Raw genomic sequence first — 23,007 nt, forward strand, 5'->3', positions numbered from 1 at the left:
GAGCTGTATAATAGATAGTTTCAAATCTTAGGAACTACTTCAATTTCCTAGACAATGTCTAGCATTTTAAATAAATCCTGCATCCACAATGCTTTAAATCTTATTTATTTATTTACCAATATTTTACTAATTTTTTTTACAAGATCTAAATTAATGATAATCTTGTTTCTATAAATCAGCATATTTGAATCCTCTATACTTCAGAATTCTGAATCAATATTTAACTCTAGGAAAAACAATGTGTAGCAGTTGCATAAACTGTTGGGTTCTACCAATCTCACATTAAGAATAAAACAGACCTAATGAATGAATCCTTATAGCAGAAACTTGCCCATCTGTTGGCATTGCTTAGAAAAACTTAAGACGTAAATTAAGGCATAATTTTCTATCTTTAAAAGAGTATCCAAACTCCTTTTGCTTTCATGATTGGAAGATATATGTATAATTTGACAGTTATACCATATAGTGAGGGTAAGATAGTCTCTTAAGTCTTACGTTATCACCTCTTTTTTGTATACTCAAAACAAAACAGAATTAGTACATATAATTATATCAAATGCATTGGCAATGTACACTCTGAATTATGTAATCAATATATAAGCCATTACCTTGAATGAGTCTTTATGAAATGCATCATGGCATCCCTAAACTCTTTATTCAATAGACAATCTAATGTTTACATAAAAACATATAGAAGCCTTTGTTTCCTTACTGCCGACAAAAACAAACAATTGGTTATAGCAGTTCATACTTATAATATTCATGTTCTTCTTGTCATAAGTAAACTGACCATGAAATTTAATATAAGTAAAAAGAGTTGTCACAAGCTATCAACTGTATTTAGAACAGTGCTCCATTCTTACTGTCTCCATGTCTGTTAGAGCATTGGAGAATTATTTATCAGTAAAAAAATAATTAAATATTTACAGCAATTTGCTGTTCTGGAAAAATATTTCAGGCTTCTAAGAATTACTGTCCTGGTTTAAACTGGACATATTTAAAAGAAGTATGTATTGGTATGCTTAAACTGCAATCACATTTGTATTGTACTAGATAACAATGTATTATTTTAGTGTCTTTAATATCTGTCTTGACTATTTCCAGACACTTGTTCAATATATTATCAATATGAGCAAATATGTTAATTGACTAAACTGTTGGTTCATCACAAAAAACAATGTGCAACCAAATATTAGCTATGCTTGTGTTGTTTTAAAATATAATAAAAGTAGACATAATGTTCCCTGGGTGGAAGGATGTCTAGAAAAGTCAGATAGATAGACCTGGACTTAAATTCACCAGTCTGATTCTTATTTATTTTATTTGCAACAAACATCCACGTGCAATTCTATGCTCCATAAATATCAATGTGCAATCAATAAATAGTTATGATTTAATTTTATGTAAGATATCAAATCTGTATTTTATTAGAATGAATGCAACTTACAGATTCTAAATCATGCATGGTGTTCTAGTTCCTATGTTTCCTGTATGAAACATGTCAACATTAATCAAATAAACTTGGGCAAAATCTCTATTCTATTTTAATTCTATAGTGATCCATTGAGCACGTTTTATTTTCAATAAATATGGTTTATGTTCCCTGAATGGAAGGTTAACCAAATAAACATCATCAGTTGTGGGCAAAATCCCTATTCTGATTGTGATGTATTTATCAACTGTTAAAACAGTATCACTGTAGGTCTACGCTCCCTGTATGGAACGTTTTCCAAATAAAACAATCAGAAATGGGCAGATTCCCTTTTCTGATTGAAATTTATTGAACCAATTGAGGTTCTAGTCACAGTAGTGGTATACGCTCCCAAACAGACGTTATCCACATTAAAATAATCAGATCTGGTCAAAATACCTATTCTGATTTAATAGTTATGTGTTTACACAGTCTCGTGTACCAGGTGTACACGTAACAGACTGCAAATTGTAAACAATCGAACCAATTGAGGTTCTAGTGACAATAGTGGTATACGCTCCCATACGGACGTTTTCCACATGAAAAACAATCAGATCTGGTCAAAATACCTATTCTGATTCAATAGTTATGTGTTTACACAGTCTCGTGTACCAGGTGTACACATAACAGACTGCAAATTGTAAACAAGTGACAATAGTGGTATACGCTCCCATACGGACGTTTTCCACATGAAAAACAATCAGATCTGGTCAAAATACCTATTCTGATTTTAATATAGTGATGTGTTTACACAGTCTTGTGTGCAGACTGCAAATTGTAAACAATCGACTTTATCCAAACTTTTACACTCGACCCGTTTCGTAGCATTGCTCTAATGCAGTGAAAAATCCGGTCAGCTGAGCGTGAAAAAAGAAATAAACATCCGTTTAAATATATATCTTTTTAAAAACGTAGCACTCACGTAACATGTCCGAATTTTGACAGCTAAATTCTGCCTTTCCTCGGACCCGATTTAATGTTTGAAAATGGCGGCTAAACAAAGGTCATTTTCTATGTCGTCGTATTTCCAGACTCGTAAGCTGTAAAAATGACGAAAACGTGCATATCAGAAACTTGGCAGAAGCGCTGTATTCTGATTCACATTAAATTAATCGTATACCGATATTCCAAAAACAAATAATGTCTTTTATAAAACATAAGGATTTTCAACAGTAAACTGTTAAAAATCCTTGCCGACGAGAAACATGCGTTCTCTTGAACGCAAAAATTTAAACTAAAGCTAGTGTATGTTACACAGGTGAACTATGACGTAGGTGAGTACATCTCATGGATGTAATTTTTAATCACCTAGTTAATTGCGATGAGAACATGTTGTGAAAGCAAACATATTCTATATAATATAAATGTAATTTCATGGTAAGTATATTGAACCAAATTCATATAAAATAAATATTTTATATACATATGTATTAATTTTAACAATAATCCTGAAAAATGATGATCATGAACCAAATTGACTGCAATATCTATTAAATTCTTTAATGAAATCAGATATTTCAAATTAACATTACCTCAAGCTTTCCTGTTTATACAGTTTGAATATAAATTTGAAGATATATTTTAAAAATCTTAATAACAATATTGCAGTAAAGTTGTCAATTATTCATTTTAAAATGAAGGAAATTCATACAAACTAATGCCAGAAATATACCAATTGTATTTAACAGTTAACAAATATATACAAGATTTATTTTTATTAGCGAGAGAGATATTTTATACATAGAGTATTAACTTGTTATACAGTCGAAGGCATCTATTGTATATTTAGGTGTGAGAATATAAAATGCAGCAGGCAACCATGCAGCATTAGGAATTTTCAACACCCATGTGATTAATTTTAAAGAAATATTGAAATTTCAGAATGAAGTACCCTTCAAAAGATTCATCAGTGATTCTCAAAAAGAAAAAAGTTAAAAAGACCAAATAAAGTACAAAGTTGAAAAGCATTGAAGACCAATAATTTTAAATAAATTTTTAAGAAGTTTTGCATAGTCCTCAATGCTCTTCAACTTTGTACTTTATTTGGCCTTCTTAACTTTTTTTGGTTTCAGAATCACTGATGAATCCTTTATAGGGTGATACATTCTGAAACATGTGTCTAGCCCAAATACATAATTTCAATCCTTGCATCTATGATGAGTTTATTTACATTTAAGATAGTTATAGGATTATGATATATTGTGAAATTGATGTCATCAAATTCCACAGATGAACAAATCCATTTATTGAATATTTTTCAGTGGCCAAGTAGTCTAAGTATTTCTACTTCTAATAAATCACTAGCCAGTCAACACTGAGGTTGTGAGTTTGACTCCAATCCTAATTGACTAGGATTGTCAGTTTTTCTATCGCAGGTCAGTGGTTTTCTCTGGGCACTTCAGCTTCCTCCACCTATAAAAACTGACGGCTACGAAATGGCCCAAAAGTGGCGTTTAAACACCAACAAAGATGACAGTAACTAAATTTAAAAAAATAACGATAATAATATCAAGTTAGACATAAGAGTTCTACAGGGGCTTCTAAACATGGGAATAGTTAATTATCATACATATCAAATTTTCACATAGTCAAGCTATTTTTTTTTCTGGGGTCCAAATTAAGGGAATTTTGAAAATATTTAATACAACACATAATACGCTTTCTATTGAATAGTACTGAACAATGGCTGTAAAAAAAATAATATTACAATGTTTTTTTTAAATTTTTTTTAGAAACAGTGTAGAAATTTTAATTCAAAATCACTATGGATGAAGAAAAGTCCATAACCAAACATGCAGTTAAATTTATATATGTATCATGCAATTGTTATTATTTGGAACAGAACATGCACTAATATTTATACACACCTATGTTAATTTAAATCTTTAAAACACTTTTCCTATATTTTTTTAAAAGTTTTTTTGAAATTTTCTAATAGTACTGAAGTTATAGTGTCTACTAATATGAACAGTATGAAATTAAACAGCAATTGTGAATTATCAAATCTAATTCATATACACAAGTATTTAATGAATCATCTATTGTTTGAAAATATATTGAAGAGTTGGTTTTGTGTTCCTTGCACAAATTCAAAACTGAAAAGTAAAGTATAAAGTGTTGAATGAAAACTATAATTGCTGCATAATTATCTTTTATTTAATTTAACTCAGGCATCAGATCAAAAAGCTAGTATTGCAGCAATCTTAATATAAAGACTTTTTTAAACATGTAGCAATTATAAGATTCATCGAACTCTATATATATGTGATTATGACATATAATGTGCATTCCCCACCATGTGTGTGCAGCTAATTGGCATGCATGTTTGTAGACATATATATATGATCTACGTGACATACTCTCACTTTCTTGTTTTGGATTAAGTCCAATAATTGATGAAATAAGTCTCATTTTGGATTCGGCTTTGGTCATTTCGACCTTTGGTTTAATGATCCTGGGGAGAAGACCTGTTAACGTTAGGATAAGTGTTAATTATAAGGTAAAAAATCAAATCTTAAAACCATACAAGTGAAAAATAGGAAATAATCAAAGTTCAATATCTATTGACACTATATATATATTTCTGTATCTGAGAAAATTTTGTATTATGATTTATATAGAAGCATCTTCGTTTTCTTATATTCAGCTTGTTGATTTTTATCTTACTCTTTAAAAAAGTTAAGGCTTGAAATAGTTTTTGATATACATGTTTAATCATAATTTTTATTTTAAATGATATAATTCATATTAATCAAAATCAAATAAAATTCTACCATTTTTGTTTATTCTCCAATTTTACTGTAATTCCATCACTATTTGATTAAAAATCCCACTTGTATGGTGTACAATGCAACTAAAATTACTATAAAGCTTTAATGCTCTATTTCAAATAACCTGCAAGTAATGCAAAAAAAATTATGAACCAAAATTCCACAAACTCAGTGAACACAATAAAATCAAAAATCTTGTATCCCTTAATCCTATAGTGGAAGGATAAACCCTTATAACACTGTGAGCACAATAAAATCAAAATCTATATATCCCTCAACTCTGTGAATGAAAGAATAAAATCAAAATATGTTTATCCCTCAACTCTGTGAGCACAATACAATTAAAATCCTTGTATCCCTTAAACCTAAAGTGATATTTTTTTCCAAAAAAATCATAACAAAAAACCCAAATATAACTTACATTTAATGTCATTAAATGTTTTGGGAACATGGTAAGAAACTCCTGTATTAGATATAATCATTTTTGGAGGGTAAATTATAGGTATACAGCACTTAAAAAATCAAAAGTATTCGACTTAAATGATAAAATAAGATTTGTGAAAGCAAATACACAATTTATTTTCTGACAAACAAAACAATTGACAGAAAACTTTATAAATATCATTTTCAGCAAAAGGTTTCCTAACAATTTCGAGAATTATCTAATTTTCATGAATGAAGCGAATGTAATTGAATTATTCAAACGAAAAATAAACCACAACTACTTGAGAATTTCATTCCTAAAGGTTTACTAGCTCAATTTTGTTAATCTGTACCAGTATCTATATAACTAGCATTTATTAATTGTGGTTCTATGACTAGCCAATCTTAAAAAACATATAATCTATAGCCTAATTTCTTCCATTATGCAAAACTATATAGGTTTAAAGTATCACTGTGAACTAGTCGATTTTACAGTGAAATTATTTACAAATTACATATGAATAAATAAGTCTAATCTGTACAAGCCTTGAAGCATTTACTGTAAACTATTAAAAAAAAAGGAATTAAAACAAGGAAAATTCAAATAAGGCTAAACTTTCTGCAAAACTGACTAAATGTATCTTTATGTAAGCCACTCAATTATAATTATTTAGAAATCACTTCAAAATGTAAATATTGTTCTACTAAGAAAGAATTATTTGAATAAAAATATACCTTTCTCTTCTGCAAATCTATAGAGGCCAGCCATTGGATCAGCACCAGGGGAGAGTACAAATATCAATGGAGTAAAATAGGACGAATCACTAAAGCTGAGAGACAGGTCAAAGGTCGGTGGTTCAACATATTTATGTTCCATGGTATCTACAATGAAGTTCTGGATAGCAGGAATCATCTGGTAACAGAAAAAACAAACTTTGTTTATGAGGGGTTATATTTTTATTTGGTGTATGTTTCATCCTAAATGTTAGATAAACACCAACCAGAAAAATATATCTATGTCACAATAAGACAATGTCACAATATGTCTGTCACAATAAGAATTTGTCACAATATGTCTGTCACAATAAGACTATGTCACAATATGTCTGTCACAATAAGACTATGTCACAATATGTCTGTCACAATAAGAATTTGTCACAATATGTCTGTCACAATAAGAATTTGTCACAATATGTCTGTCACAATAAGACTATGTCACAATATGTCTGTCACAATAAGACTATGTCACAATATGTCTGTCACAATAAGACAATGTCACAATATGTTTCTCGCAATAAGACAATGTCACAATATGTCTGTCGCAATAAGACAATGTCACAATATGTCTGTCAGCAATAAGACAATGTCACAATATGTTTACAGCACAACTTTAAAAGCCACTAACAGTATGAGTACATGAACAATGTGTAAATTTGTAAAATTGGGTAAAATCTCAGATTTAAGAAATACAAACCTTATCAGGTCTTAGACATCTTAGGACTATGAGTTTCTGTAATTTATCCAGTCTTTCACACCAAGGCTTTGGTAAATCTTCAGTTTCAGGTGAGGGAGAATCATAGATGTTCTTCCATTGTGACAACTAAAATACAGATGTAATATATTACATGTCATTATCAATTAATTAAAGAAAATTTTCTATGAATTCATATAACCCAATATATCAAGGTTTTAATTTGGTTTGTTATTAAATGTTATCAAGAGAAATAGTTAGACATAATTTAATTTAAATCTTCATTACAAGTCTATATAGATACATAGGTTTACCACTGCTTCATTTATTCCCAACTGTCCTAAGTCAGGAAACTGATATTCAGTGGTTGTCGTTAGTTGATGTGGTTCATAAGTGTTTCTTTTTTCTCATCATTTTTAGATTAGACCCTTGGTTTTCTCGTTTGAATGGTTTTACACTTGTCATTTTTTTTGGAGCCCTTTATAGCTTGCTGTTTGGTATGAACCAAAGCTCTGTGTTGAAGACCTAACTTTGACCTACATGTATAATGGTTTACTTTTACAAATTATGACTTGAAAAGTTGTCTCATTGGCACTCATATCACATCTTATTATATCTATATATTAGGTCATTTTCACAGACAAATTTTGCTTTGAAGTTGACAATATTTTATGTGAAAAGTGTCAGCCTTACTTCATTTAAAATATCTATATAAGAGTTTCAAATACAAGACAACATTTAAAAATAACTATTTCTAAAAGTTTTCATTTAAAAAATGGCACATTGTTTTAAAAGTTATCTTAACATACCAGGCTCTTAAACTGGTCCATAAAACCTTTAAATGCAGGTAAATCTGAGCATCGCACAATTTCACTCCATGACTTCTCAGGGAGCCATGCTGAAGCAGGATTAGGGAATGGATTCTCCAAAGCCACACCACCAGTCAGTAAGAATCGCCATTCTCTATCATCAATTGTACCTCTGTAAAATAAAATATTGTTTAGCCATAAAAAAATAATGTCATGAAGATGAAAATAAAAAAACCTCTTTAATGTATTGTCTCATTTTATGAACTCTTCTACTAGAAAAAAAATTCATATTGATCAAACTAATTAAATTTAAAGAATAGAACAGGTCTGAAGAGTGAGGTCTCAACAACTTGTATACCAAATGGAAAAACCTATCACCTAAAATAAACAATTATGAATAAAGTTGACAGAGGTAAAAATCAATGAGGTGACAAAATTAATAAAATAACATTCTTGGAATTAATATTTGAGAAAGGCAATAACATGTGATTACTGTCCCAAAACTTACTCTTGTTTTTGTATTCCAATACACAACAGGAATGAAAACAATAACTTGTCTTTCTCAAACAATGAGCGACATACATTGAGGTAAATACTATAGGTAAAATGCTCGTTCAGGTTATCTATTCTCTCACTCAATTCTGAGGTCTGTTTACTGTTCAATATAGACTGAAATAAACAAAAGTGGAACATATTTTTTTTTGTACACTAAATCATACAGAACAGTTTTACTACTATAAATTCAGAAATTATTGCAAGGTTTTTAATATTGGGAAAATGCAACAGATTTGTAAACGCAATAATTCAAACTCGCATATTGAAACATTTTATATCAATTTAACAGGATTTTTCTTAAAATTGTTAAAATTAAAATCACATTAAAGTCTTAAATGATAAAATTGCAATAATAAATACACACAATAATTTCAAAATTTACAGTATATATGTAGGACTCAAATCTATGGCGTGATTCCTAATCTATGGTAAATGTGATGTTACAAATGCCAAACAAATCAAATCTATGGCAGATTTTTTTTTCTCCAAATCTATGGCAGATCTTTAAATTGCGTCACAATGGAATAACGTAATATTACATGGTTGCCGCCACAAACGATTGCCGGCGCCAACACAAGGATTAGAAAACGATTCCAGATGAAGGTATTATCCTGGCCAAAAATTTTGAATGGTTAAAAATTCCGTGATTTATTATTCGGAAGAGGGACAAAACGTGCTATACCGGTCGAAACTCAGGCAAAGTTTTTTTAAATGAAAGATAATATTAACGGATACCTATTTGATTTATTAAAGGATAACTATTTGATTTAAATTGTCAACAAATATGATTATATTAGATGTATTAACGTTGAAATAAATATTTATTTAAAAATTCAAACTGTTAATTTGTTTTTGTTAAGGGATTTTCTATTTGGTTTAATGAATGAGTTAAATATAGGGACTATGATTTTTTTTAAATTTTACGGGGCACAACATTTTAATCCTGAAGTCTGTATTGAGGAATTCATCATTTACAAAAAAAAAAATGGTAACCATCTTGATTTGGTTGACCATTATTTCACAAATGTGTATAGACATGTCGTACATTTCCACTGGTTTCAGACAAGTCATTGATCATATATGTACTTCATTGTTTTCCATTTGTTCAAAATTTGCCATAGATTTGGTATCAACAAAAATCCGCCATAGGATTGTAAAACATCTGCCATAGATTTGGGATGGCAGGACGTCATATTTGCCATAGATTAAGAATCAGCCATAGATTTGGAACCAACCATAGATTTGAATCCTACATATATACATAATGAATTGCCATAAACTGAGAACTATCAATCATAGATTTCTAAGAATGTATTACATACAGAATTCTTGAACATCCTTCGTAGTAATTGAGTACATTCATTCAATTATAAGTAGGGAAAAAGACAACAAAAAAACCCTATATATATAAATAGGAAGATGTGGTATGAGTGCCAATAAGACATTTCTCCATTAAAGTCATAATATGTAAAAGGTAAAAACGAATCCTTGGTTCACACTGACCAGCAAGCTATAAAAGGGCTCCAAAATGACTAGTGTAAAACCATATAGCCAGTCAAGGTTGTTAAAAACTTCCATTTGTTTAGTGTAAAACCGTTCAAACAGGAAAACCAACAGACTTATATAAAACAACATAAGCGAGAAACACTTATGAACCACTTCAACAAACAACAACCAAGGAACCACAGGCTCCTGACTGAGGACAAGTGCATACAAATGCAACAGGTTTAAACATTTTAAAAGGCACCAACCTTCACCCTAACCCAAAACAAATGTGTAACATGACAACATAAAAAGACTCATTATAAAATACAAATTACTCTAATTCTGATATGGTAAGCCCTATATAATTAATCTTGTCCCTTCCAGAGTTGCATTGTAAATTCATCATATGGTTCAATAATGTACAAGATATTAGTAATTTGATTAATGTTGGCAAGTTCATGAAAGTCATTCTTACCTGAATATACATTTTTGTACATTGAAAGACATTCCTACCTGAATATACATTTTTGTACATTGAAAGACATTCTTACCTGAATATACATTGAAAGACATTCTTACCTGAATATACATTGAAAGACATTCTTACCTGAATATACATTGAAAGACATTCTTACCTGAATATACATTGAAAGACATTCTTACCTGAATATACAGATTAATAAACCATGACAGTGAATACTGGTACATAGGGTCAATGTTGGCTAAGTCTTGTATCACAAAAAATAATATACTGCCATGTTTCGCAACCTGCAAAATGAAAAATTTATAAATAAAATTATTTTTATTGGGTTTTTTTCTCTGGAAAATAAATCATTGGAGCTCATGTTCTGTTTTCTTGCTACTTTACTTACCAACAATTAGTTCCAATGTATTTCCCGTATTTGTGACCATCACTTAACAAATTCAATTGAGCATTAATTAAATCTATCGAAATCAGAATTTGATTTGTTTTGAAGGATATTTCAAACGTTGACTGATGACTAAACGTACATGCAAGATTGTTCCACTTTTAAGAAGTAATGTATTAAATTTCATTTTTTTTCAAAGGTCCAAAATTTCTCAGTTGATTGAGATAATACTACTGACTTACAGGTTTATAACCATCTCTAACTTTGTCAATTTCTTCTTCAGTGACAGAAGCTATTTCCTGTTTCTCTGATATTTCTTGTGATAAGACTTTACTGGAAGACAATATCTCAATAGCACTTTCGTCATCCAATATATTACCCTGAAAATGCATACACAAGAATATTAAAATCTCAAAAAAGAGTCATCTGTTTACAGTGAATATTCAAATACTGAATTCAGTCAAAATTATATTTTCTTAACTTATAATAAAATAAATGGAGAATGTGTCCATTGTACAGATGTCTGATACTGTTATAAAGAAACAGAACTTAAGGCAAACTTAAGTTAGAGAATGTAAACACATTTTGGAATTTAGACAGATAAGGGTTAAGGTGCATTTACACGGTACAATTTTCCATCCGATTTTCATCCGACATTTTATCTGTGATGTCGTTTCTTCAAAATCACACCGTGTAAACACTAAAATCGGATGTCGTTTTGGTAATCAAAAAGTCGTTTCCAAATCGGTTGGTACCCTATTTTCATCCGACAAATCGGTTCAAAATCGCATCATGTGAACAAAGAAACGACAAATCTGTACGATTTCCTGCAATTCTGATACTATGACGTTACGCACGATACTGGTGTCACCAAACGTAACGTCGAATTACAACGTTATCTACATGGAAAAATGAAACTTTGAAAAACGACGGCATTGAAAGACTGAATTTGATGTTTTTTAATTCGATTGTATGTTTGTTTTGTTTATTTCCCTTTCAGTTTACGTTAATTGTTTCTTTAGGTTGTCTTTTTTTAATGTTTGTTTGTTTACTTTTTAAGAAATATACAAAATATAAGAGCAATCCAAAGACAAAACAACTCGTTCAATTTTATTCCGAATAGTCTGTTATAAACTGCTTTGCTCTGCCAGTCCAATTATTTCTTCGTGAATGGCCAAGGACAAAATTTTTGCTTAATTGAGTTGTGTTTTTCCCTTTGTCTTCTCTTTTTTTACAGCAGCTATGGAATTTTTGTATTCTTTTATTCTCTCATTTTGTTTCATTTCGTAGTATAATTTATTTCTCTCACGCTTTTGTTGTTTTTCCCTTTCTCTATACATTTTCATTTTGTCAATTTTACCTTTTGATTTCATGATGGAACCTACAGTTGCAAAACTATCTTTAATTTAAAACACATCGCAAATTAAATACGTCGAATTGACGCATAAGAAAGGTGACGTTAAAAAAATATAAATTTTAAGGGTTAGCGCTATAGAACCAGGTTTAATCCATCATTTTCTACATTTGAAAATGCCTGTACCAAGTTAGGAATATGACAGTTCTTGTCCATTCGTTTTTGATGCGTTTTGTTATTTGATTTTGCCATGTGATTATGGACTTTCCTAATTGATTTTCCTCTGAGTTCAGTATTTTTGTGATTTTACTTTTTACGTTGAAATACGAAAAAAGACGTAGGGGACATTTTGTAAGTCTCAGAAAGTTAGAAATATTATTAATTAGCTAAACGGCTATACCAATACAATGGGTACCATTTTAAAGCTTAATCCATGAGCAATCTGATAATCATAAAGTACAAAGTGTGAAAGCTTCGCATTCTGAACTGAGATGACACAATCTGAGAAAATATGTAAGGAAACGTTGAATGTAGAATAAGGGGACATTTTGTAAGACTGAGAAATATGGCTTGTTTGTTTTTAAAAAAAAACCACGATTTTGAGCAAACTTTTATACGTTGAAGTATAGTTTATGAGCCGTCTTTCTATATTTTTAAATAGTGTTAGTCATTTAAAATATTGCAATTATTTAGAGAAAAAACTTTTATATGCAAATCTAGTGACGTTAAAATCAAATGATTGCAATGCTTACCTTTATTGTTTTCCGCCACCATTTTGCCTATTGACATGACTTTTTCGCCAAAAAAGACGTCACAATTAATTTGTTAGTTATGACGTTACTGAGTGAAATTTGGTGGAATTTATGCAATGTTTGCAATATTTTTAAGAGATTACAAGCGTGATTACGGTAAAATTTTGTTACATCTTACAAGTTATTTTCATAACAATTTTGGTTTAAACAGGGGGATTGACAAACACACATTTTATAAAACGACTATCTAATTTAATAATGATAAAATACAATTAAAACAGAATATTTTGGTATACAATGATACAGTTTTGTTTTACTAACTGAAGTACATATTCGCCATCCAAATGTTAATACACGTCAAAGTAAGAAGTGACACCAGTATCGTGCGTAACGTAAATAAAAGCAACACACAAAAGAAAAAATACTCAAACAAAAATAAATTTAGAAAACATTTGCCTACATCATGGAGTTTTTAAAAGCCCCCCCAACCCCCACTTTATAAGTTAAACATACTTTTGATCAACACTATTGCTTAACGTTTAAAATTTTCAGCATGTTTGATAATTATTTGATAAATATCAGTTCTTTTCTTCACAAATCCTTGTTTAACTATCATATATATGATGATCCTGTATACATCTGACATAACATTTTCTACCTTTTTGAACTCTTCGCGAACTTTAATGATGGCTGATACAGACGCAAGAGAAGAAAATGAAGATGATTTGGGAAAAGATGTCCTTCTTATAGAATTATACGAAGCAGAACCTGCACTATGGGATGTCCATAGTGCAGCGTACAGGGACAAATATGAGAGGAAAAAATCTGTAGATCGCATGAAAGAAAACGTCATACTGTCGGAAGAATAGCATTGTATATGCCATTAGAAATTAATAAATAAACGAAGAAAAGTGTTTTATTCAGAAAAACTTATGCTGGTTTTTTTTATGATACTCGACGTTGATATTTGTTCAATTATCCAGCAAAAAGCACTTGTTTGAATCTGTTCAAAATCGGATGGAAAAACGTATCGTGTAAACAGAACGCTATACAATTTACCTGAGTGTCGGTATAAAATCGGATGGAAAATCTGATGGAAAATCGTACCGTGTCAACGCACCTTTACACTTTATTGCCCTACCACCATATGATTTACTGTACTCTCACTATCATTGATACAAACTTCTTTCATTTATCTTTTTGTATTTTTTAATTGAAATGCATTAAAAATTCAAATAATTTTACCTCAGAGGATGAAAGCACTTCCAATATTTTATCTTCAATTTCTTTGAGTTGTCGTTTATTTTTGGCACTTTCCATAATAAGTTCATTTTTCTTTTCTTCTAAGGCTGGTTTTTCTTTAGCAGCCACAATTCCCAATAACTGATCTTCTAATCCTAACAGTGTTATCATGAAGTTGATTAATGTCACCTGTAAAATAGTAAATTTTCAATATTTTGTACATCAAAGTAATGTCATACTCTCAGAATCAAAATAATAGGTTGTAGTTTCTTATTTTCAAGAAGCTAAATTTCACTTTTAACACAGTGACCAATCATCTCAACAGAGGAGGGAAAACTTTGGTTTAACAGGCAAATTCAAAACTGAATAATTCATATGCAAATGTGAAACTTTTGAAACAAAATAAAACAAAATTTTTGAAGCCTTCTAATAAGTTGTTTTTGGAAATCTATATTTTGAAAGCTATGAGAAACTATGAAATGGTATACTTTAGATCACTGTAGTCCTGTTGTTACAATCTCACCTTGACTGACACTTCTGGAAGATAATGAGGATTCCGTAACCTAGTTGTTATATAGAATTTAAAGTCTTTGCTGTATTCTATGATGTTATCTCCAACTCTGATATAATCCATGTTGTTCTGAAATTAAAAAATAAAACCATGTATAAGAACTAAACACTTAGCTTTTTGATGCATTGTTTGTCTTGCTTATTCTCCTCATTTATATATTCTTATTAATGTTATAAAAGCATAACACAGCTTTTACCAAACACATTAATTCAATATTCAATTAAAATGAAAATTCAACAAAAAAAAACATAAGAATGTTAAATATTGAAAAAATGTAAATATTTTTTTTGTTAAGATAGAATAGATCCATTTCTTAAAAACAAAAGTTAGAATTTAATACAATACATGCCATATATCATAAATGTTACTTATATTATTATGTATACCTGTTTAAATGTTTGCTTTAATAAGACTGGGTCAAGTATAGGATCTAACTCTTCTCCAACATTCTCCAATAGGCAGGGGTTCCCAAACTACAATAGTCAATAATAACATTTAGACATTAAATATTTAAACAAAAATGAGATTGAGTCATGATCATTGAACTTAAAGGTAGTACATTTCACTTTCAATTTTGTTGTCAATTTTGTTGATCTCAGTTTTATCAGCAATAATAACAGGTTTTTTTTCTGTTGGTCATACCAATTCGTTTGAGGTCCATCTTTTAGAACAACCTTGAGTTGAGGCATATCTTAATTTGTGTTTGAGCAATTTCCGTTTCATGCTCCTTTAAATAATTTACCTGTACACAATTTTCTAATTGCCTGCTGTAGTTAGGATCTGACAGTTTGATAACTTCTAATTTATTCAATTTCTCCATATTTTTTATCCATTTATTGGCTTGGCCTTGTGGATCTATCATTAGTGGCCATCTGTTGGCATTCATCACAACCAGGGCATTCTCCAAAGAGTAACTGGAAAGATCAATAATTAATTATATTTTGGCCTTAAAACTAAAGTACAAACTGGCATAAGTGATAATAATGATCGAAGAATTCTTTCAAGTGTTAACAGTCAACAAGGCTACAAATCTACAATTCAATCTGCTTCTCTTATATCATAATTTGTATAAATCAAAATTATTCCATTTCTTGTATTCTTTCAAAGAAGAGATTTCATGTATAGAGAGGCTTTGATGTAATGATTTACTAACTTGTCCACTGGTAGCCCAGCAATTTGCCAATCTCTGATTTTGACAGGATTACCAAGATTAGCCTGCAGGGAGAAGTTTTCAGATACTGGAATGTTTCTCTCTTTACACATTGTGTACCATTCTTTTAGACATTCCTACAAAATAAAATTAAGTCAAAATAAACTTATATCTTTTAAAAATTCTTAGTAGAAAAACTGTCAAACCTAATGTGAAGCAAGAAGGGAGTTGAACACACCTCACCTTGGGATGGATTCAAACCCACTGTAGGTGTACTATGACTACTTGACCATCAGGGCCCATTAAGAAAATATGATCTATCTCTGTGAATTTAAGGAGCTCAAAGGTACACATAATTGCAACAGCAATTATTTTCATGTCAAACATTTCTTTAAATCTGCTTTAAAATGACTATTTGTTAACATATAACAGTTGGATATTTTACGTACCTGTCTATAGTCTAAGATGAATGGACCTAAGTAAGCTACAATACTGGCTGACAACAATACATCTCCCACAATGTTGTCATATGTCTCTGTTAAATCTTCTACATTCTGTTGAATAAAAATACAGAAAAGGTTTATAGAAAAAATCTTATTTATCATAAGAACAAAACAACTCATGCACATGCTATCATGTTGAATTATTTAGTTAAGGAATACACGGGTTATTCAACAGTGTGCACCACATTTTTATGTTATTTCGAATAGACAGAAAAAATATTACAGTCATTTCTTATAATTTAATTCTAAATTCCATTTTAAAACGTAGAAAACCGTTGATGACGTCACATGACTAAATTATGTCTATGGGCTGATAACAAAATAACATCAGCCAATCAGAAAAAGCGTTACATCCAAAATTAAATGATTAAGTATTAATTAATAAATACTATGTTTGTTTTTTTCTACCATCTAAATAAAATTGCTTACAAATTCAAATACCTTTTACATTCAATTAATCAAGTTGATGTGACCACATCACAGTAAACTTACTAACACTGAAACTATAACTTGGTATAGGATATACAAATGAATGTATAACACCACTACAATCATTGGCGGGCTTATTTCAAGAGACATAATTATGAGTACACACGATTCCTTAATAAAGTAACTCTACCTTTGTCCATCTTTCTTTCTCACCACCTAGTCCACTTATTAACTTTTCTGCTCTGTCTATTTTGACTTTTGTCAATTCAATATTGGCTTCTAAGTTCTGGAATCAAAAATTTCATAATTTGTTATGAACCTGTTTCAAATCTTCATTAGATTCTTACCATTCTACTTCAACAAAGTTATTATGATGCAACGAAATGAAAATAACCATCTTAAATCTCACTGAATAGCCATTTGACTACAAGAATTTACTGTATTGCTGCAAAGATATGATTTTTACTCATTGCTGAAAATCTCTGAACAGCTCTTCTGGATAAAATACATCAATCAGCAGCTCTATTTGATAACTGGTTTATTCCAAAAGTTCTGCTTTTTATGTACATTAACTATATATCATCTGAACTTCCAGTTGATTGATTGTTGGTTGTTTATTTACATTCTCTTCCAGTTGAAAAAATGAATACATATTGAATATCACAACTTTTGAACAAATGTTTACCTCTTTTTCATTTTGATTACTGGCCAGATTGTCCTCCAATTCATTGAGTTCATCAGTAACAGCCTTTAATTCTGCTCTCTTCTCCTCAAGTTTTGCCATCTGAGTAGCTAATACAGCCTCAGCTGATTCTAAACTCCTCTTTTTAGGGGCAACAACCTGATAAAACAAAATGTTTAAATTGAACTGAATCAACCAAATTAAGGCATGAAAAGAAATTGCAATGTGTCCATGAAAATTATAAAGAAAATTATTTAACTTGTAAGTGCCAAATGAAAATTAAACCAATAAACAACTGAACTAATGTATTCAAACCTGATTTGAATAAGATATTTTTTGGCACACAACCTGAGGAAGTTAATATGAAGAAAGTTGAAAAGAAGTGTATTTGTAGCTATAAAATAAGAATTAATCAGTTTTAGTGTGGTTTGTTGAACTGCCATTATATTTTTGGTATAATTAACTTTTTTACATGCTTTCTTTTATTATATATTATCACCAGTAGAATGAAAGTTGTGGATAAACAATACCAATCTTTATTCATCTTCTGTCATGTTTTCTAATAACTAACCTTAATAACTTTATCATATTTTTCCATTGCTTTGACCCATTTACACAGACCCTCACAAGCTGAGGATACGTTTTTGATGATTTGTGGGTCAAAATCTGGGTTGTTGATATAGCTCTCCCTAATTTTCTTCATCACTGGTGGTGGAATGTCGTCTTTGTCATAGTCTTTTAATGAATCTAGGAACTTCATATCTCCCAGCATCTAGAAGAATAAAAATATCACTGAATATCAGCATCTGCTTTGTAATTTCAATCTTATAACATGTTTGAATGTTTGAGCTCTAATTAAATTGGAATAAATGTCACATAATTTTGGTTCAGAAATGTTCCATATAAACCCACAAAAGGATATGTATACTATTCTAAACTTTCAATATCCCTTTCTGTTATGCTTTTAAAGAAAAAAATGCTGATAACAAAGTATATCATCAAAATACTGAACTCTGAGGAAAATTCAAAATGGAAATTCCCCTTAATCAAATGGCAAAATCAAAAGATAAATCACATCAAACAAATGGATAACAACTGTCATATTACTAACTCAAATACTGAAAATTTTCCATGTCTTGTGTACAGTAACCTCCCCTGAAAGGTTGTCATTTAAAGACGAGATAACCTTACCCTTTTTGCAGCAGGCCAATAATTTTCTACTGCTTTCCCACTTCCATCAACTTTTTTCTCTGGCTTTATTTGCTATAAGTAAAAGAGATTCAATAATCAATTGTGAAGCAGATTTACCAGATATTTTTTTCATAACAGAGATAGCATTCTGTCAATACAGTAAAGTAATAAATTTTTAAAAATTTAACAAAGGAATGATAATGAAATTTCTATTTCTACAAGTTCAGTGACACCATATTTTCAGGAAATTATAGGTGATAATCCACCTTTAATTAAATTTCATTTAAATTGATTGATTGTTGGTTGCTTAACGTCCAGTGGCAAATATTTCATGCATATTCAGGACTAGAACAAGTTCACAATAAATACAATAGGTAGGTTGATACAACAGAGGCCATCTGGGATGATGGTCGGAGAAATTTGGACTGCCACCGGAAAAGGAGGGTATATTGGATAGGGACAGAAATTTTGCCTTGCAACAGGCCACCTACGGACCCCTCAAAGAGTTGTTGCAAGGGTTCTTTACGTGCAAAGAGCGTGGCACTCTCTTTACACAAGGCATCGGATTTAACGTCCCCCTTCTGACCGGACGTGACTGCGACTTTGATACATCCCGCACAGCCAAACGGACGCCCCACTTCGGCAAGCGTTTTACTGCCGGTCGGGAGAAGACCAAAGTGACCATATTTCTATACCCCAGTCACCCTTGGGGATAATTTCATTTAAATAAACATACATTAATCTTGATCATTCACATAGCAAAAAATCTGTTTAAGGGCTAAAGTTCCCAATTTTACAAAAAAGTCAAGGTATAAAGTTTGTGTAAGTTGACAAGCAATTATTTAGCAACTCCTTCACTTAGCCTATCATATCTTACCTTCATAATACAAATGGATTCCATGACGAGTCTAACACCTAGAGGAGGATTGGTAAAATTCTTGACTATTGTAATGTCATTCTGTTTCAATGTATCCAAGGCATTTACAGCAGCATTCAGTAAAGGCATGGCTATGTTCAATTGTTCTTCACACTCATCCTGCAAAGTAAAAAAAATCATTGATTGATACATTGGCTAAATTCTGGTGGCCAGCTTTTATTGGTGGGGGAAGCCAGAGTAACTTGAGAAAACTTTTAACAGGAAAACTGGCCATCCTAGTCTTTTAAAATTAGGTTCTAACTCACAACCTCTGGGTTAACAGGCTAGTAGTTATTGTAGATGAACTATCTACATCACTTAGGCAACTGATTTTTTTTTCGCCTAACAGTACAGACTATGCATTTTATATTTTTAAAATCACTTTCTGAAGTAATTTTCCCTTTGATAATTTTCGTTTGGTTATTGTTTTTAAGCCAACTAGAAAGTATATGTTAGTTACTTTATGTTGCTTATTATTGTTTTAAAATGTTTCACTAGCTTTTTAATATTTTGATCACAGAAGATTCCAAATCTATTTACCTTTATAGCTTTAGCCTCCATAGCTGCATTGTTAGCCACTTTTTCATCCTCTTCAACATTAATTTTTACAGCCTCAACTCTTTCCCTTTCTTTTCCAATGACAATCAGCAATTCTGCAACTTGTTTTCCTTTTTCTATTAACTCTGGTTTTAACTTGATCAACATCTCTTGCAAACTATTTACCTAAGGAATAAAACATATTAATAAGACAGAGCTTGAAAAACACCTCTATATTTTAGCTATTTTAGAAGTTACCTGTCAGTAGACCAAGACTAATTTGTAAAAGGATATGGGTGTTCCATATTGTAAGAATTATTAGTCATAGCTTTTTTTGGTTTCTCTTTTATGTGTGCACAACTTTATAGATTCAGGATTGTTTAGAGGATGGCATATTGTACTAATACCTGACTTTTGCTAAAGACAGTTAATTGCCACTCTCATGGCTTTTGTATTTTTTACTCTGAGTTGGTGTCTCACTGATTTCAACAGCATATCTCCTTTTATTCATACACATAATAATCTTTGAATACATGTACATGCAGAATCACAAATAGTTATTGATGTTTCATACACAGCAGCTTTGTTATGATTGTACCAAAATAAGAAGTACATCAAAGCATTTTTAGCATTGTACTACCAATAACAATTTCTTATGAGCATTTTCTACTTCATAAAAAATTAGAATGAATACAATGTTTTACAAAGAAAACCAGTTTTTTTTTTATATCAATAGTGTGTTTTACCTGTTGTTCAGAATAGTCCAGCTTTTGAAGACCAACTATATATCTCTCTTTCAAGGTAAGGATTTCCATTCTCTTTTGATCAAGTAATCGTTTAAATGTTTTAATCAACTCGAGGTAAGATGTTGGGGTCACATAATTTCTCCTCCTCAGTGTGTCATAATACCTTAAAAATAAATACACTCAGATTATATGTGAATTTTTTTTTACAGCAAAATGCATTGAGTGTGTAGGTAAAGCTAATATTTTTGGCTAGCTAACCAATTCATCGTGTTTATAGTGAACTAACTTTTGTTGGCATCAACTTTAGTGGTTGGAGAAAAACTTGCAATTTCAAGGGAATTAATTTCATGGTTTTACATTTACTCCTTTCAAAGTAGCTAAAGATTGGATTTTATCAATTTTTAAAAATTCTGGTTTGCTCTACAAATTCTAGTCACCTACCTGTCTGACATGGCTCTAACACTCTGATGGAAGTGTTGACACATTTCTATCGTTTGATCTCGTACTTCAGTGTCTCTGACCTTATCTTGAGACATCTCTACATACTCCAGAAATTTGTTAGCTACCAATTCTAAAGCATCTTGAGGCCATGCCTAATGAAATAAAATTTAATCAATTAGAGTATTCTTAAAATTGTGCATCAAATGGAAACAAATATTTTAGTCAAAGATAATTTTGAATAATGAGCTGCAAATTGGTAAATTTTTAGCAATCATAACATAATCCCTTTCCCAGGTCGCACCATATTTTTTGCAATTGTTAGTCATTTTCATATGATATATTGTGAAATGTCTATTTAATCTGTAAAATAAATTGATGCAATTATAAAAAAAATTAAATCCTCCAATATACTCAAACTTTACAAGCTCAAAGTTAGATACAAAATGCTATTTCTTACCATAAACCAATCTATAGTACAACAGTTAATGAGTGATGGAAACATCCTTATTCTAGCCCTGAAGGCATCTCCTATAGAACTGAAGGCAAGAACAACAGACAGTACTTACCATAAACCAGTCTATTGTACAACAGTTAATGAGTGAAGGAAACATCCTAATTCTAGCCCTGAAGGCATCTCCTATAGGACTGAAGGCTAGAACTACAGACAGTACTTACCATAAACCAGTATATTGTACAACAGTTAATGAGTGAAGGAAACATCCTAATTCTAGCCCTGAAGGCATCTCCTATAGGACTGAAGGCAAGAACTACAGACAGTACTTACCATAAACCAGTATATTGTACAACAGTTAATGAGTGAAGAAAACATCCTAATTCTAGCCCTGAAGGCATCTCCTATAGGACTGAAGGCAAGAACTACAGACAGTACTTACCATAAACCAGTATATTGTACAACAGTTAATGAGTGAAGGAAACATCCTAATTCTAGCCCTGAAGGCATCTCCTATAGGACTGAAGGCAAGAACAACAGACAGTACTTACCATAAACCAGTCTATAGTACAACAGTTAATGAGTGAAGGAAACATCCTAATTCTAGCCCTGAAGGCATCTCCTATAGGACTGAAGGCAAGAACAACAGACAGTACTTACCATAAACCAGTCTATTGTACAACAGTTAATGAGTGAAGGAAACATCCTAATTCTAGCCCTGAAGGCATCTCCTATAGGACTGAAGGCAAGAACAACAGACAGTACTTACCATAAACCAGTCTATAGTACAACAGTTAATGAGTGAAGGAAACATCCTAATTCTAGCCCTGAAGGCATCTCCTATAGGACTGAAGGCAAGAACAACAGACAGTACTTACCATAAACCAGTCTATAGTACAACAGTTAATGAGTGAAGGAAACATCCTAATTCTAGCCCTGAAGGCATCTCCTATAGGACTGAAGGCAAGAACAACAGACAGTACTTACCATAAACCAGTCTATAGTACAACAGTTAATGAGTGAAGGAAACATCCTAATTCTAGCCCTGAAGGCATCTCCTATAGGACTGAAGGCAAGAACAACAGACAGTACTTACCATAAACCAGTCTATAGTACAACAGTTAATGAGTGAAGGAAACATCCTAATTCTAGCCCTGAAGGCATCTCCTATAGGACTGAAGGCAAGAAC

General features: G+C 31.0%; 1 protein-coding gene across 1 annotated transcript in view; it reads right to left on the reverse strand.

Moving 5' to 3' along the window:
* The window catches only part of LOC134716658 (dynein axonemal heavy chain 3-like), a 138,213-nt gene that overhangs the window by 22,323 nt on the left and 92,883 nt on the right, over window positions 1-23,007 (reverse strand). The window contains exons 53-73 of the mRNA XM_063579667.1: window positions 21,368-21,519; window positions 20,927-21,089; window positions 20,184-20,366; window positions 19,605-19,763; window positions 18,728-18,799; window positions 18,108-18,308; window positions 17,540-17,695; window positions 17,045-17,140; window positions 16,372-16,476; window positions 15,926-16,059; window positions 15,515-15,686; window positions 15,159-15,245; window positions 14,725-14,841; window positions 14,205-14,390; window positions 11,096-11,233; window positions 10,648-10,752; window positions 8,453-8,613; window positions 7,945-8,116; window positions 7,139-7,264; window positions 6,400-6,577; window positions 4,831-4,938 (exon numbers count right to left, since the gene is read on the reverse strand). Coding sequence (XP_063435737.1) covers window positions 4,831-4,938; window positions 6,400-6,577; window positions 7,139-7,264; window positions 7,945-8,116; window positions 8,453-8,613; window positions 10,648-10,752; window positions 11,096-11,233; window positions 14,205-14,390; window positions 14,725-14,841; window positions 15,159-15,245; window positions 15,515-15,686; window positions 15,926-16,059; window positions 16,372-16,476; window positions 17,045-17,140; window positions 17,540-17,695; window positions 18,108-18,308; window positions 18,728-18,799; window positions 19,605-19,763; window positions 20,184-20,366; window positions 20,927-21,089; window positions 21,368-21,519 — 2,971 coding nt within the window. The remainder of the gene's footprint in view (window positions 1-4,830; window positions 4,939-6,399; window positions 6,578-7,138; window positions 7,265-7,944; window positions 8,117-8,452; window positions 8,614-10,647; window positions 10,753-11,095; window positions 11,234-14,204; window positions 14,391-14,724; window positions 14,842-15,158; window positions 15,246-15,514; window positions 15,687-15,925; window positions 16,060-16,371; window positions 16,477-17,044; window positions 17,141-17,539; window positions 17,696-18,107; window positions 18,309-18,727; window positions 18,800-19,604; window positions 19,764-20,183; window positions 20,367-20,926; window positions 21,090-21,367; window positions 21,520-23,007) is intronic.

Source organism: Mytilus trossulus, chromosome 1 (assembly GCF_036588685.1).
Source record: "Mytilus trossulus isolate FHL-02 chromosome 1, PNRI_Mtr1.1.1.hap1, whole genome shotgun sequence".
Taxonomy (NCBI): Eukaryota; Metazoa; Mollusca; class Bivalvia; order Mytilida; family Mytilidae; genus Mytilus; species Mytilus trossulus.